This window comes from Typopeltis vanoorti, chromosome 3, assembly GCF_054136105.1.
Source record: "Typopeltis vanoorti isolate ZY-2024b chromosome 3, IOZ_Tvanoo_1.0, whole genome shotgun sequence".
NCBI lineage: Eukaryota > Metazoa > Arthropoda > Arachnida > Uropygi > Thelyphonidae > Typopeltis > Typopeltis vanoorti.
The window spans coordinates 66,532,767-66,549,665 of NC_143551.1; the positions used below are offsets into that span (position 1 = coordinate 66,532,767).

The window sequence follows — 16,899 nt, forward strand, 5'->3', positions numbered from 1 at the left end:
GCAACAGCCTGGCTAAAGATTATTGGGATCACTGATACGTGGTTGACAGAAAAGGATATGATAACAGGAATAGAAGTAGCTGGGTACAGCATTTTTCGGCAGGATAGGAAGGGAAAGCGTGGTGGTGGTGGTGGGGTACTGCTTATGATAAGTGATGACTTATGTCCTCTAAGAGTGGAGGACATGGAAGGTGGTGACATCAATGATTTTGAAAGCATATGGTGTGAGGTAGAGGTGGACAAGACAGGATATTTAGGGGGCTGTTGCTACAAACAAGGAGCACAGAGGGTGGGGACCAGGAGATGTTTAGACAGTTGTTTGGGAAGTGCAAGAAGAATGATTGTTATGAGAGATTTTAACTACAATAGTATAAATTGAGGAGAGGAAGATGCATGTAGCAATAAGGCAATAGAATTTCTAGAATTCTTGAGGGACAAATGTCTTAGGCAACATGTAATAGAGGGAACAAGAGGTTCAAGAGTTTTGGATTTGGTCATAGCATCAGAAGAGTTGATAATAACTGAGATGACATCTCTTCAACCAGCTGGAGAGAGTGACTATATGGTTTTGACTTGGAAGATGAATAGACATGCAGGAGTATCAAAGAGATGGGAACGTATGTGGAATTATAAGGCAGGTGATTATAATAGTCTTAGACGTCAACTTGGGGAAGCTTCATAGAGGGAGGAACTGGAAGGACGGGATATCATTAGTGCTTGGGAAATTGTGAAGGAATATTTGTTAGCAGCAATAGAAGCTATATTCCATGAGTGAAGAAGAGAACACAATTTGGAGTAAAATGGATGACAAACAATATTAAACTAGAACTGCATCCGAAAAAAAGCTATGGAAGAGATATAAGGAGACAGGTGAAGAGAGATGCATGAAGAATATAAGACACAGGCCAGGAGAGTGACTTGTATGGTAAGGAAGGCAAAACTGGAATATGAGAGGAGATTGGCCCTAAGATACAAAGAAAATCCTAAGGAATTTTTTTTGTATCTATGTGGCCAATAGGAGGAGAAATGACTGTGAAAGAATGACACTGTGGGATAAAAATGGGAATAGAGTGACTGATGCAGAGGACATAGTGGAATTGTTCAATGAACACTTTATTGGAGTATTTCATCCTGGAGGAGTAAATTTTAATAGTACAGGGGATAGGGCAGGTTCGAGGTTAAGAGAGAGTGTGTTCCAAATACTGAGTACTTTGGATGTCAGTAAAGCTGTGGGACCGGATGGTATTTCACCACAAGTTTTGAGAGAATGTGCTAAAGAACTGACAGTGCCTTTGACCTGGCTTTTCAATGAAAGTCAGGTTGCGGGAAAGGTGCCCAGGGAATAGAAGGTAAGATAGTGCCATTGCATAAGGGCGGTAGCAGACTGGCCTATCTAATTATAAGACAGTTTGTGTGTCATCAGTAGTTGTTAAAATCTTGGAGAAATTAGTGAGGGACTGTATACAGGATTGGGCAGATGAGGGTAATGTTATCTGTGAGAATCAACATGGATTTGTGGAGGAGCGCTCTTGTTTTAGCAATATGCTAGCCTTTTATAATAAAATTACTAGACCAGTAAATGAGGGAAAGGCATATACTGCCATTTTCTTGGACTTAGCAAAGGCATTTGACATGGTGCCACATGATAAGCTGATATTTAAGTTGCAGCACATGGGTCTTGATGTCAGGTTGGTCAACTGGATTCTGTTGACAAAACCCCTTCGCAAATCCATGTTGATTCTCACAGATAACATTGCCCTTATCTGCCCAATGCTGTATATGGTCCCTCACTAATTTCTCCAAGATTTTAACAACTATTGGCTGTCCGATAGGTATCAGAGAGTTGTGTATGGTGAGGCAGTTTCAAGGAGGCACAAGGTTACAAGTGGGGTCCCACAGAGCTCAGTACTGAGACCTATATTGTTTAACCTTTATATCAATGACATTGTCAATGGATTGCAGGGGGATATTCAGATGTTTGCAGATGATGTGAAGCTGGGAGGGGTTATCAGTAATAGTGCAGATGTGGTAGCCCTGCAAGAGGATTTGAATAAGCTAGACAGATGGGAAAATGAATGGGGGGTATCAGTTTAATGCAGCAAAATATAAGGTCTTGAGGTTTGGGACACTGCACACTCTATTGGAGGAGCTATACTGAAGGAAGTAGGGGAGACAAGAGATTTGGGATTGATGATTGATAAATACCCGAAATTTAGGAGACATGTTGCAAAGGTGATGAATGTAACACAGAGGATTGCTGCAATAATGAGAAGGACACTGACCTGCAGAGATAAAAGAGTTATCATTCTGTTGGATAAGACTCTGATCAGACCACACTTAAACTATTGTTCTCAGATTTGGTCCCCAGGATTTGAAGGGGATAAATTAACTGTGGATAACAAAAGATGGTTTCATTGTTATCCGATGGACTGTAGAATGTTAGTTATGAGGATTGGCTGAGGGAATGTGGACTGCTGAGTTTGGTGGATAGAAGAAGGAGAGGTGATATGATTGAGACTTTTTAAAAGTCTCAATCATATCACCTCAATCATATCGCTAAGCTGAACAGTGGGAAGGAATGATGATAAGGGGCCATCCCTGGAAGTTACGAAAGGAAACTGTGAGCAAGAGGGTGAGGAGTGGTTTCTTTGCATAGAGCGTGGTTGAACCGTAGAATGCATTGCCTGATAGAGTGGTGAAAGTGAGAACGGTCAATGCGTTTAAGGAGTAGTATGATAGACTGTTTCCTAGGAGGGACCTCCCACATCTTAGGAAGGACCTCCTGTGATGAGTCTTTTGACTCCATGGAGGCTTGAATAATAATAATAATTTTTCAACTATTTGTCATAAAGGGAAAATCTGATCCTGACAACCTCTATTTGGCCTGACCCCAACTTTTCTTCTCCAAGACATCTAGAATATGAATATCTATAGTTTCATGTCATCTTTATCATCTTATTCCTTTTATACATTTCTTTTCAAAAGTATCCAGAATATTTTACCACTTTTCTGATATTTATCTTCAATATTTATCTTACCCTGGTTATCCCATGACTTTTGCTTAGATACTTTAACACAATGTTAGGCTTTCATGCATTTTTTTCTGATTTCTCTCATAACACATGTCGACTTACTTGCCAGGAACTTTTGATATGCTTTCTCTTTCTTTTTTGACCGTCTCTTTAACTTTCTCCTTAAAGTCCAAACTGAAGTTCTGATTTTTCTATTCTTGTAGACCACCTCCCCAAATGCCTCTCTTGCTGAATCAAAGATTTCTTTTCCGCCTACTAATGAATCTCCAAGGCTTGGCTCTTGTTTTCATACTCTTTCATTTTTTCTTGAATAATAAAAATTATTCATTTTCATAAATTTATAATTTATGTAGCATTATTTGTCATAATGCTACATAAATTATGTAGCATTTGTCAAGCCACTCAAATTTAAATGAATTTGCAGTTCTTTTCCACTTTAATTTCGAGGATTTAACTCACTAAAACCGCTAATGTAATTCATTTTTTACACAAATTATGGACTCCACAACCATGTTATAAATAATTATTTTAATTTTTTGACATTTCGACCTTCATATTAAGGTCATCATCTGGAGTACACACACACACACACATACACACAGAGACAAGCTAAATTACATTTCACATAGTATGCTGAAGAGATAATGATTTGATCAATGGTTATTCTATTGGCCTGCCCTCTAGTGAAATTAAAATACAATTACAATAAATAAATGAAATAAAATAAATTAACTACATCCTAGCTATATTCTATTTAAGACAACATCAGAAAAACATTCTTTCATTACATAGTTTTGTTACAGTGAAAATAATAATTAATTAAATTAATAAATTTATATTTATAAATATAGATAACTTTATATTAATAATTAAATAATTATTTAATTTTATAAAGTTAATTATTAATATAAATTTATAGGGTAAACGGCCCCACCTACTCCATATACAGGAACAACATAGGCGTTAGCTGATTTTTTTTTCTGATTTATATTAATAATTAATTAAATAATTATTTATAACAGTTGTAGAGTCCATAATTTGTGTAAAATGAATGCTGATCACTGTGTAACACTAAAGGAAAGGACTGCTAATGTAATATTTTTCATATTAATGTTGCTTTTTTCATCTAGTAAAATGGCAAGCACTAAATTAATTCGCTTAAATCCACATAGCTACAAAAGTTTATCACTATTTGCACGAGTTCAAGTGACTGTACAGTATAAACACTAAACAAATATGCGGCTTTACATTAAGGGATACTAAGAGAATTGAAGTGAAGTCATCACCCACTCTATACTAGTCTAGTCATGAAGATACTTCATGTGCAAATTGTATTTGTTTATATTTGGAAAAGGATTAAACAATAATATACTTTCTTGGAAAGTTTGAATATGTATCTGAACTTGGTCACATCAGTGTCAGTTCACCCACACAGCAAAAAAGCTAATTAGAATGGAGACGCTGGAGAAATTACTAAATACAATAAAAGACAAGTATGATTTCTCATATAATTCATTTTTATAGTAGGTTCAAAAATTATTGACTGTAAATTAGAAATTCTGAAAGCAAAAATTTTGTGTACACAGTTACTAGGCATGTGCACCCCTTTTTGACTAGTGTGCACATGCACACAGCTTAGAGGGAACATTGTCTACAATTCATCTCTGGAAGCTGCTTAACTCTGTTTTTCAAAACTTTTTTACACACTTTTCAATATACTGTTATGTCCTGAACCAGTGTGAAAACATTACTATTAATTATATGGCTATTTAGCCTATTTGTTTAGGAGTGCCCCTTTTTTATGTCATTGGCCTTTTACTCAATTTAGGGTATTAATGAAGTTTTTACATAGGTAGATATATGAAGAATATAAGATGGAAAATTCAGACATACCTTTGTAGGATGTTTGCTGTTGTCTTCTTATTCATCGGCATCCTGGTGTGTGGCGATATATATTCATCACTGTTAAAGGAAGAAAGGGGTTGGAAAAGTGGGGATAGAGCAATGTGGGAGAATTATTGGTGAGGCAAGGGGTATGTTGAACTTTTTGAAAAACCCGGGTTTTTTATATATATTATATTATTAAGGGTGGACAGAGAATACACTGGGAAGGATGGGGTTAAAAATAGAAACTATTTTTTGGAGAAGGGGAAGGATATGATGGGATAATATCAGGGGTGGGAGTAACGGGGTTTGAGCTGTTCCGACAGTGTGTCATCTTCGGAACTCATGGGGAAAGTGGAGGCCATGTCATGTCGGCTTGGTATATCTGTGTTATTTCCTACTGATGGGAGTCGTGACCTAATTTTTATGTTATGGAGCTTCCAACACTCTGAGATTATGTAGGGCTGGTGGATGTTTATTGAGTTTTTGTCCCATTTTATGGCTGTCATTTCTGATATTCTAAGCATTGTTGTTATCTTGCATATCTATTATTATGGCCTTGTCGATTTGCAGGGTATGTTTCTGTTCAAGGGCATGCACTGCTATTTCTGATTTCCCTATACTTTGTATTCTGTTTTTCTTTTGGTTTGTTGCATTTTTTTATTGTTTAAATATTCTGGAATAGGGATGTAACAGTCATGGAAGTGTTCTTGTAGTCTTGCCCATAAAGACCTGATAGTAGAACCTGTGTAGGTGACATCACAGTCTTTTTGGCAAGGAAATTTGTAAACAACATTGTGATGTTCTAATATTTCTTTGTGTGTGTGAGATTTTGTAGGTTTAAGAAGTGTTGTCAATTTTTGGTTTGTAGTGAACACCAATTTATAATCAGTGTTAGAATGACCAATTTTATAAAAAATTGGTCATCCTAGCACAGTTTATCGATGCTTACAAGTTTTCAACTGCACATAATTATCTAAACACAGATATTAAGAAGTTAACACAGATTTTTCAGAATCGAAATTACCCAACACAACTAATAAATTAAGCCAACAAAACAGAAAAATCCTAACACAAAAAAATCAAACTACCATACATCCAGAACACCTACAAAGCATACAAATACATTTTCAAACACACTGACTATAAACTGGTGTACTGGAATAGTATAGCATACTATTTAACTCAGGAAATTATATTAATATAATTTGCTGAGCAAATTATTATAAATAATATAATTTTCTCAGAAAAGTATATTAATTATATTTATGTGTAACATTTATGTGTAACTGTCAATCAATTTCTGAGGTTAATAATACTAGACAAGAATTTTCTATAATTATTTCTGAGGTTAGTTTTAAGTTTGAATAAGGTTATCTAAGGATAAGGATTAAGTACATCTTGCTAATATACATTACCAACACTTATGTACACTTAACTGTTGCTAATCAGTTAGAAAAATACAACTTCTTACCTTTGTGGCTTATCTCTTTTGGACATAAAGTGGCGAATGAAAGACCTTTCAGCATCTTCTCTTTCTTTTTGCATTATCTCGCTACCATTAAGCTTTGATATGCATGGCAGACGAGCAATTAGATGTTGTCTCCTTTCTTTTTCATCCAACTCCTACAAATCAAATAAGTTAACTAGGAAATAATTGTCAAAATTACAATATTTTCAAGAAAAGTTTCTCAAGATGAACAGTTATAAATATCAATTATAAAAAGAAAATACAATGGGTTTGCTTTTGGCCAAGCGGTTAGCATATCCACTCTCCAGCCAAAAAGCTGCAGATTCGAATCCCGCCTTGAGCATGGATGCTTGTATTATTATTATTACCCAAGACCTCATGGAGTCAAAGATGCATCTTGATTGTGGAAATACTAGTGGCGGTGACGGGTGGTAGATGGCATAGGGGTTGGTGGATTGAATTGTGGGGACGGAGTTGTAGAGTAGGTGCCTCCCTCGATGAGTCTTTGGACTCCTTGGAGGTGTCACATAATAATAACAGTATATGCAAATTTCAAAAAAAGAGATCAGTTTCCTTTGCCTTACCTTTCATAATATCCACATTTCTAAACAAGAACAGATTTCTCTTCTTTGGCCAACATACACATCTAACCTTTTATGTCACAAACATCTTACATCACATCGATAGCTTCTTAAACCTCCACAAAAAATCAGTTCTTTTTTCTCGTTCCAGATACTATTTCTTGCATGCTGCTAAAACTATATGAATCCCAAATCTTTCCAATACTGCTAATACATCTAGGGTACTAAAAACATCCCTAAAAATGCTTGATGCCATGCAGAGATGGCAAGGCAATTCAGTTAACTGATGATTGCTCTTTCACATATGCTTTTCAGCTACTTTCTCACAGACATTCTATTTCTGTCGTATGTCTCTTCTATAGGTATTTTCATGGGTGATGCTTTCAATAAACAAATCAACAGATTTGTTTCTTGAAAAGACATTCTTAGCCTCTTATCTATCTAGAAGCACTAATGCGCTAAAGTTTTTTTTCTACTTTCCACATAATGGGTTGATATTAAAAAAAATGCATGATAGTACAATAAATTAGAAGGAACATAATATTAAATTTTGGCTAGGATTTTTATTGCCATTAAATGGAAATGTTGAAAATAATGGAGAATCGTAAGCAGCCAACTTTTTCTTGAAGGCCATTCTTCCACTTTTGTAAGAACACAAGCAGCTACTGACCAACATCCATCCAGTTCAAAATTTATCAAACCAACTTCTCATCCTCCTCTTTCATTCTTCTACCTTCTTATTTGGAAGAAGAATGTTTTTCCAGATAACTACAACCTCCAGCTCTTCAAAACAATGCATCAACAGATTCCTCTCTTCCTGATCATTTCATCCAAAACACATTACTGATGTCTTATAGGGTTTTTTTTTTTTTGATTCTTTGTGTGTGGGGCTAATATATAAAAAAAACCATAAAGGCTCTTCAGTCTTATCAGCAGAAGAATGACTTTGTTGTTATGACAGCACTGCCATATAATGGTTCTTCTCACTGAATTGAAGTGCGATACAGATTTCTCACAAAGCATGGACTAACTAAATGAGTTAATTATTGTTGTTTATTGTAAACAAGTGTTCAGACACATGTTCGGTTCATCTACTAAATTGTGGTTTAATTCTGTCAAAATATAATGGAAAACAGCTTAATATTTGACTCTAATAGAGTGTAAACATGATTTCACTTCTAACTGCTTCACTCTATAAGTTCCATCCATTACGTTGTGACCATCTGCACACAAATACTCCTCCCCCCCTACTCCCATCTCAATGCATTCAATTCAAAGTATGTTTAAAATTCATTTTACACACAGATATGTTATTTCAAATGTATTCATTAGTTTCTATTCTTGAAGTCCTCTCTAAATTCATCATCTAATCAGCCTGGGTATAAAACTCCCAAAATATAGTTGAATACTTAAAGTTGAAAATTTTCCATATTCTTCACATATGCTAATTAAAAATCCTTTTCTGACTTGAATTAAAGCACATGAAAAGCCTACCTCTTGTTATGTTTTCTCCCTTTAAGCGCTAAAGAATTCCATTATTTTTCCTTTTTGTTTTTTCTTCTTGTCCCCTTCCTGTTTCTTCCTTTTTACAACCTGATCTGATTCTTTTCCCTCTGTTCTCAGCCACAGCTCTTCACATATATTTAAGTAAGCCTCAATCTCATTTTTCAAGCATATATCTTTTCACATTTCCATGTAAGTTTAATTAAGTGCCTTTAGCATAAGTTCAAAAGCATAAAATAAGTTAGAATTTATTCTAACTTATTTTAGGCTTGCACTTATGCTAAAGGCTAGTCTTAGTATTTATAACTAAATGTTTTCACACCAAACATTTAATAAGAAAATCAACATTATGCTTAATTATACAATGTATTTTTAATTTATCCTCTTGGCCGAGTGGTCAGCGTATCCACTCTCCAGTCAAAAGGCTGCAGGTTTAAATCCCACTGTGGACATGGATGTTTGATTGTCTGTGGAAATACTAGATATTTCCAGGCGGTAGATGTGGTAGATGGCGTTGGTGTAGTTGCAGTTAGTTGGTGGAGGAGACAGAGTTATAGAGAAGGTGGTGCTTGGACTGCCTTGGACTCCCTGGAGGTGTCATGTAATAATAATAATAAAAAAGGCTGATCTCTCCCCACCCTTCACCAAGTTCTCTACCTATCACCTCTTCTTCCCCCCTTCTCTTTTTCTCCTTTCATTTTTTTCTACCTTTTCTTACCACTTTCCTTCTCTTCTGATTTTCATTCCTTCAATGTTCTGAACCAATGCTCTCTATATAAATGAGACTAAATTTCTTTTCTATTCCTGTATGTCAATACCACACAAAGGATTGTAAATCACTAGCACATTAATATCTATGGATGGGCTAAAGGATAGACAAACCAAGGAACCTTGATCTGGAGGATAAACAGGGAACATTTTAAGCCACTTCAGGCCTCTGTTCAACAAAGTGATAATCTCGCACAGTATGAGAAAAATCACCTGCTTTGTAAGAACACTCACAAACATATATGCCACAGTGGGAATTTCATTCCACAGGTTGAAGAATAGAGCTGCTATCTATTTGGCAAACCAGGAGAGCATATAGTTTTACTTATTTTATCTTAGGGTTATACTAAAGATTAACTAAGATAATTGCAAAAGGCTTTTTTTCCAACATAACATTAACTCTTAATGTCCTTAAGGAGTACTATCATACTTTTCTCCTGTGCATATTAACTCCTTTATGTCTGAAAGATTAAAAAAGCTAGTTTTAAAGCATTTAGATTTAAAAAGTTTGAGAGAGGCTATTTGGAGTATTGAGTGATTATGTATAATGACTGCAGTTGTTAGCAATAAATGAATCATTCATTGACAGATTAATTTGTAAGTCTGTCAAATTACAGACTAACAAATTACAAATTCAGGAAGCATTAATGGCAATAAAACTTTATTATTTTGTTATGATGCAAAATAATAAACTGCAAAAAGCACTTTAATATTGTATCACATCATCATTTTCTGATATGTGCCTTCAATGAATGTAGGATACTATGATAGCCCAACACAATAAGTTTAATTATCACATAACTTCCAATCAAAAATTTTATTTTAAATTACTGTCATAATTAGATTTTGGTCTTTTAAGGCATCATTCTAGCAGAATTTTGATCTTGCTCTGTAACTTTTTCCTACTTTTCTTGTAACAAACACCTATTTTTATAAATAATTATGGAAACACACTACTGTGTTTAAGAACTTACTTTAATTATTGACATTTCAACCTTCATATCAAGGTCATCTTCAGGAATACACATACAGGAGAGCATATAGTTTTACTTATTTTATCTTAGGGTTTATACAAAGATTAACTAAGTTTAATTGCTAAAGGCTTTTCCCCAACTATATACACTAGATCACAGTTACAATTATACATACTACAGTGGGCTGAGAATAACTGCTTGCTCAACTATTGACCATATCCTCACCTCTGGTGGAAAAATAAAAATAATAATAATAAAATAAAACATAATTATCTCAGTAAAATGATAATAAATTGTCAATGATATTGTCACAGGACAACAGGGAGATGTTCAGTTGTTTGCAGATGATGTGCAGCTTGGGAGGGTTATTAGTAATAGTGTTCATGTTTTGGCTCTTCAAGAAGATTTGAATACACTGAAATGGAAGCTGGGTAAATGAATGGGAATATCAGTTTACTAGAACTAAATGTGAGGTTTTTAAATTTGGGATCCATAGATGGGATGTTTCATACTCACTTCATGAAGAGACTAATTATATATTATGTAAGAGATTCATTTGGCGCACTGCATTTACTTCACCAGCACCACCTCCTGTGATTTTCCCATATTAAAAATGTAGATATCTTTTTTAAATAACGAAACCTGTGGTGAGTTCATAACTAAAAGAAACACACGTATTAACCACAGCGAAAATTATTTAATTGTAAATATTTCATCCTAAGTATTTTAGGACATCATCAGTACAGTAGTTTAAACAATAATAGGAATAACATACAGTTAGGGCGCATGATTACAATAGAATCTCATTAAACGTGTGTAACGTGTTACAGAAGTAAAAATAAATAAATAAATAAATAAATAAAAATATATATTATTTTACACAATTTTGTATGACAATTTCTCATACTTTAGGAATAGTAAGAACGTTGTTGCGGTTTAAATTTGGTCTGTGTAGCAGGGCTTCACAACTTTCTTTATTTAAACGTTCATGTTTATATAAAGATCTATGTAAAAGTTTAGACTTTTCCCAATGGATCCTATGGCTTGGATTTTCAATCCCATGTTGAGAGAGGCCAGATTTCTGTGGTTTAAAAAGACGAATGTGGTCTTGATGGTCCGAGATGCATTTCTGAACAGACCTACCTGTCTGTCCAAAGTAAGACAATTTGCATGAGCATGGAATCTCATAAACGCCAGGCAACATCTAAGGTGAGAGTTTGTCCTTAGGAGAAGGTAACAAATTGTAAACTTGGTTGATAGGTTTGTAAGTAGCGGCAAAGTTGTATTTTTTCATAATTTTAGAAAGACGTTCGGAGATGCCTTTGATGTAAGGTATGGGAATCCTATGGACTTCTTGTCTGGTTTGATGTGTGGGAAAGTGACTGATGATTTCTTGAGTTGTTTTAGGATTATATCCTTTTAGGATGGCTGTATTTTTTATTACTTCTAATTCTTGGTTTAGAGTTTTTTCAGAGGAGCAGAATTTGTGTGCTCTGGAAACTAGTGATTTAATAATGCCAGATTTCTGACATGGATGATGAGCGGAAGAATTGTAAATGTAGCGACCTGAAAATGTAGGCTTGCGAAAGACAGACGTGGCAATGGAACTGTCTTCTTTTCTTTGAATGTGTAAACCCAAAAAGGAGATACCCTGTGGAGATTCTTTTTCTAACTTAAAGTTGATGCGATGATGAAGAAGGTTAATTTTATCTAGAAACAGTTGTAATTCATGTTCGGGATGATCCCAGACTGCAAATATGTCGTTGACATATCTTAACCAAATATTTGGTTTGGGTTCAAAGGTGAATATTTTATCCTCAAGGTGTTCTAGAAACAAGTTTGCTAGGTTTGGTGATAACGGAGATCCTATTGCTGTTCCTTCTTCTTGTTTGTAAATTTGACCTCTCCAGGTGAAGTAACCTGATGCAATAACAAACTTGAACAATTCAACTATATCAGTTGAATCTCGTGAAGAATTTATTTATTCTTCACGAACATTTCCCATAAAGAATCAATAGAATTACTAACTCAAAGATTGAAATTTTTGAGTTAGTAATTCTATTGATTCTTTATGGGGAATGTTCGTGAAGAGGAGACAATGTCGAAGCTGATTAACAAGTCAGTTTTTGACAGTTGAATGTCTTTCATTTTTATGTGAAAATCTGTAGAATTTTTGATTGAAGAGACCGAGTGGCCTATGTGAGGACAGAGAAGGTTAGATAAGAATCTTGATAACTTATAAGTTGGACTGCTGATACAGTCTATGATGGGTCTGAGTGGAACATTAGTTTTGTGTAGCTTAAGTAAGCCATAAATTCTAGGAGGTCTGGCATGGTATGTCTTAAGTTTTTTGATTGTTTCTTCATCTAAGGAGAAAGTTTCATTAAGTACCTTATTTAATTTTTTGAGTTGATGTTTTGTAGGATTACAATCTATTCAACTGTCAAAAAACTGACTTGTTAATCAGATTCGACATTGTCTCCCTCTTCATGAACATTTCCCATAAAGAATCAATAGAATTACTAACTCAAAAATTTCCGTCTGATATAGTTGAATTGTTCAAGTTTGTTATTGCATTAGGTTACTTCACCTGGAAAGGTCAAATTTACAAGCAAGGAGAAGGAACAGCAATAGGATCTCCGTTATCACCAAACCTAGCAGACTTGTTTCTAGAACACCTTGGGGAAAAAATATTCACCTTTGAACCCAAACCAAAAATTTGGTTAAGATATGTCAATGACGCATTTGCAGGCTGGGATCATCCCGAACATGAATTACAACTGTTTCTAGATAAAATTAACCTTCTTCATCATTGCATCAACTTTACGTTAAAAAAAGAATCTCCACAGGGTATCTCCTTTTTGGATTTACACATTCAAAGAAAAGAAGACTGTTCCATTGCCACATCTGTCTTTCGCAAGCCTACATTTTCAGGTCGCTACATTCACAATTCTTCCGCTCATCATCCATGTCAGAAATCTGGCTTTATTAAATCACTAGTTTCCAGAGCACACAAATTCTGCTCCTCTGAAGAAACTCTAAACCAAGAATTAGAAGTAATAAAAAATACAGCCATCCTAAAACAACTCAAAAAATCATCAGTCACTTTCCCACACATCAAACCAGACAAGAAGTCCACAGGATTCCCATACCTTACGTCAAAGGCATCTCCGAACGTCTTTCTAAAATTATGAAAAAATACAATTTTGCCACTACTTACAAACCTATTGACCAAGTTTACAATTTGTTACCTTCTCCTAAGGATAAACTCTCACCTTAGATGTTGCCTGGCATTTATGAGATTCCATGCTCATGCAAATCGTCTTACTTTGGACAGACAGGTAGGTCTGTTCAGAAACGCATCTCAGACCATCAAGACCACATTCGTCTTTTTAAACCACAGAAATCTGGCCTCTCTCAACACAGAATTGAAAATCCAAGCCATAGGATCCATTGGGAAAAGTCTAAACTTTTACATAGACCTTTATATAAAGAAAGTTTTAAAGCTCTACTACACAGACCAAATTTAAACCACAACGACGTTCTTACTATTCCTCAAGTATGGGAAATTGTCATACAAAATTGTGTAAAATAATAATAATAATAATTATTATATTTTTATTTATTTATTTTTTTAATTTAATTTAATTTATTTTACTTCTGTAACACATTACGCACGTTTAATGAGATTCTATTGTAATCATGCACCCAAACTGTATGTTATTCCTATTACTGTTTAAACTACTGTACTGATGATGTTCTGAGATACTTAGGATGAAATATTTACAATTAAATAATTTTCACTGTGGTTAATGTGTGTTTCTTTTAGTAGATATCTTGTAAACACACATACTTCTAATTTATTTCTGAACTACAACAGTTCTTGAAGTAAATAAACATGCTCTGCCGTTTGATTTTGCAGACCTCCAAGCAGGGGATAAAAGACTTATTCCCATGTTGGTAGCCATAGTGTTATACTATGGTATAACACTATGACCAACTTTAAAGTTGTTTTATTAAATACTTCCGGTAATGTAAGCTGAATGTGTGCGTGTTTGAATCATTTATCTCTATTGCAGTTTTGTTTCTTAAAAATATTTTTTTATTTATAAATTACTTTTAAGTCAAATTAGTTTAGAAAGAAAAATTCCTTCTGAGAATTTCCACCATGCACGGTTTCAATCTTATTTAGAAAACATGGCAAGCAGTTTAAAGAAATGGCAGCTTGAGCGAATACCAACTAATCAAAACTGATGTTCCTCAGGGCTCAATTGTAGATTAAAAAAAAAGTCGCAAAAAATTTTCCGATATTTATTGAAACAAATCTGTGTATAAGTGGACCCATGCAGTTCCAACCCATGTTGTTCAAGGGTCAACTGTATATATATCATTATGGCATACTTATCTTCTTACATAGAAATAAACATTATACTAGCCTCACTGACCAGCACCATGCCCTCAGGCACAAGAGTAATTTTCTGGATACTTAAGGGAAAAAAGTATCCTGGAGTGCCATTCCACATTCCTGGCACAAGAATCTTTAACTCTCTCAACTCAGAAATGACAAGTTGGAAGCAACCTTTAAGAGAGAGAGGAGGATTAGAACTATTTCTTGGATCCATAAATGATGCTGAAACATTGCTTACTTTTATCTAGATAAACACTAATGGAGTTCAGAGTAGTCAGAGTAGCTTGCAAATACTCAACATGAATACACACACACACACACACACAGGTGTCCCTTGATTAACATGACTAATTAATCCCTCAATGTTACCGCATATATCAAAATCGCGTTAATCAAATATAATAATCAATGGTAAAAATTATATTCGTCCATGATCAACTACTGTATTAATAATTTGTTTTATATGGTACTCTTTTAGGAATGATAAAAAATGAATGCAAAGTAAATGTTTAATAAATGCTTGCACCTACCTTAGTTACTGGAATTTTTTTTTATCAAAAAAAAAGTTATCAAAAGTCGTTTGAACAGTTTCGGTTCTTTTTCTTATCAGCATAAATTCTACGATAACAAGCAAAATGACTCTCTAGACCTCAGCAAACAAGCATTCTTCGATTAACATCTGGATCCATTACTTGCTGCTTAAGCAATTCTAAACTGTGAAATTTTCCATCCAGTTCTTTGATTGTTATCTCCTTTGGAATCTCATTTTCACATTCCATTTGCCAGCAAAGGTTGGTCGATTGGTAGAGCCTCTGCTACTAATGGCTCACGCAAAAATTAAGCAAGTTTGAGAGCGGTTAGTAGGAAAGGGGATCAATTGTTCGATGCTGTTGGCACACTCTCCCTCGATAAGTCTTTGGACTCCCTGGAGGTGTAACATAATAATAATAATTTGTTCGTTCTCTTTATAGTCATTGTTGTTCACTTTCAAGAAGATCGTTGTCACTGAAATCTTTTGAATTTGAATCCAATAATTCTTTAACATCTTCTACATCAACACCATCCAAGGTCTTCACCAATTGCAATGATTTCTTCAGCCTTGCTGCTCACAGGATTTTGAAAACCACCTAAGTCATTAGTGCATTCTGGCAAAAAGGTTTTTCCAAACAACTCTCATGAAGCTAGAAGACACTTGCTCCCACAAGTCAAATGTTTTCAATTGCATGTTTATTGTTAAAATAAATTTTTCCAAAATTCTTGGAGCGTAATTGCATTTTCTCCCATTGTTGTTTCTACTGCCTTTGAGAATGTCTTTTTACGAAAATAGGCTTTGAAAGTTGCAACAATGCCCATATCCAAGGGTTGTAGCAATGATGTCATATTTGTTAGAAAAAAATAAAATCTTTCACATTCTCACACAGATCATTAGGAGAATTTGGATAACTAGCTGCGTTATCTAAAAGCAAAAGAGCTTTGGAAGCTACATTATTTCTCTTGCAATAAGCTTCAACTGCCAGACAAAAATATGACTTAAACCAATCTTCAAATAGGCTTTGAGTAAGAAAACACTCGAGATTTACATGTTTTTGATTGGTAAATTTAAAGGTGCATTAACTGAAACTCTTGCTGCGTATATAAAGGAATTGTCACAATTAGTTTTGCTGCGTTAATCAAATCCCACATTAAGTAAGGGATACCTGTACATATACATTTCATGGTGGGGGGGGGGTGAAAAGGTGGTGAAGCACAATATATAGCCTCTCATTCAAATACCAAAATCACCTTCTTGTGGTTCACCCTATTTTAAAAGTGCAAACTAGGCGTTGACAGCATATGGGTGGTATAACCCTAACAGAGCAAATGCTGTTAGAACTGCCTGTCCAGAGGCATTAGGTAGCAACCATATTACTACTTTTTCAGAGAAGGGATAATAACAATCTCTCCTGGGGAAATTTCATATACTTTTGAGTTTCAGCTAAAGAAAAGCCGAAGAGACTGTCAGGGGAAATGACCATGATTCAGGAAAAGGTAAACGAAACTCAAAGAAGGAACATATAATGAAAATGGCAACTTGGAATGTAAGGAGCATTGCACATAAAGAGGAACTTGATGAATAACTAAACCAAGCCAATGTAAAAACATGTACAGTAATAGAAACAAAGAAAAAAAAAGGCACCAAACAAACAAATAGCTATATGCAAATCTATAGCGAAGTAAAAAAAAAAAAAGAAAGAGCAAAAACAGGTATAATGATATGATACACAAAGCTATGAAGAACA

General features: G+C 34.7%; 1 protein-coding gene across 1 annotated transcript in view; it reads right to left on the reverse strand.

The window, feature by feature from the left end:
* The window catches only part of mlt (tubulin folding cofactor E like protein mlt), a 166,428-nt gene that overhangs the window by 12,154 nt on the left and 137,375 nt on the right, over positions 1 to 16,899 (reverse strand). Inside the window, exon 5 of the mRNA XM_090390429.1 lies at positions 6,390 to 6,541. Within this exon, the coding sequence (XP_090246555.1) occupies positions 6,390 to 6,541 (152 nt within the window). The remainder of the gene's footprint in view (positions 1 to 6,389; positions 6,542 to 16,899) is intronic.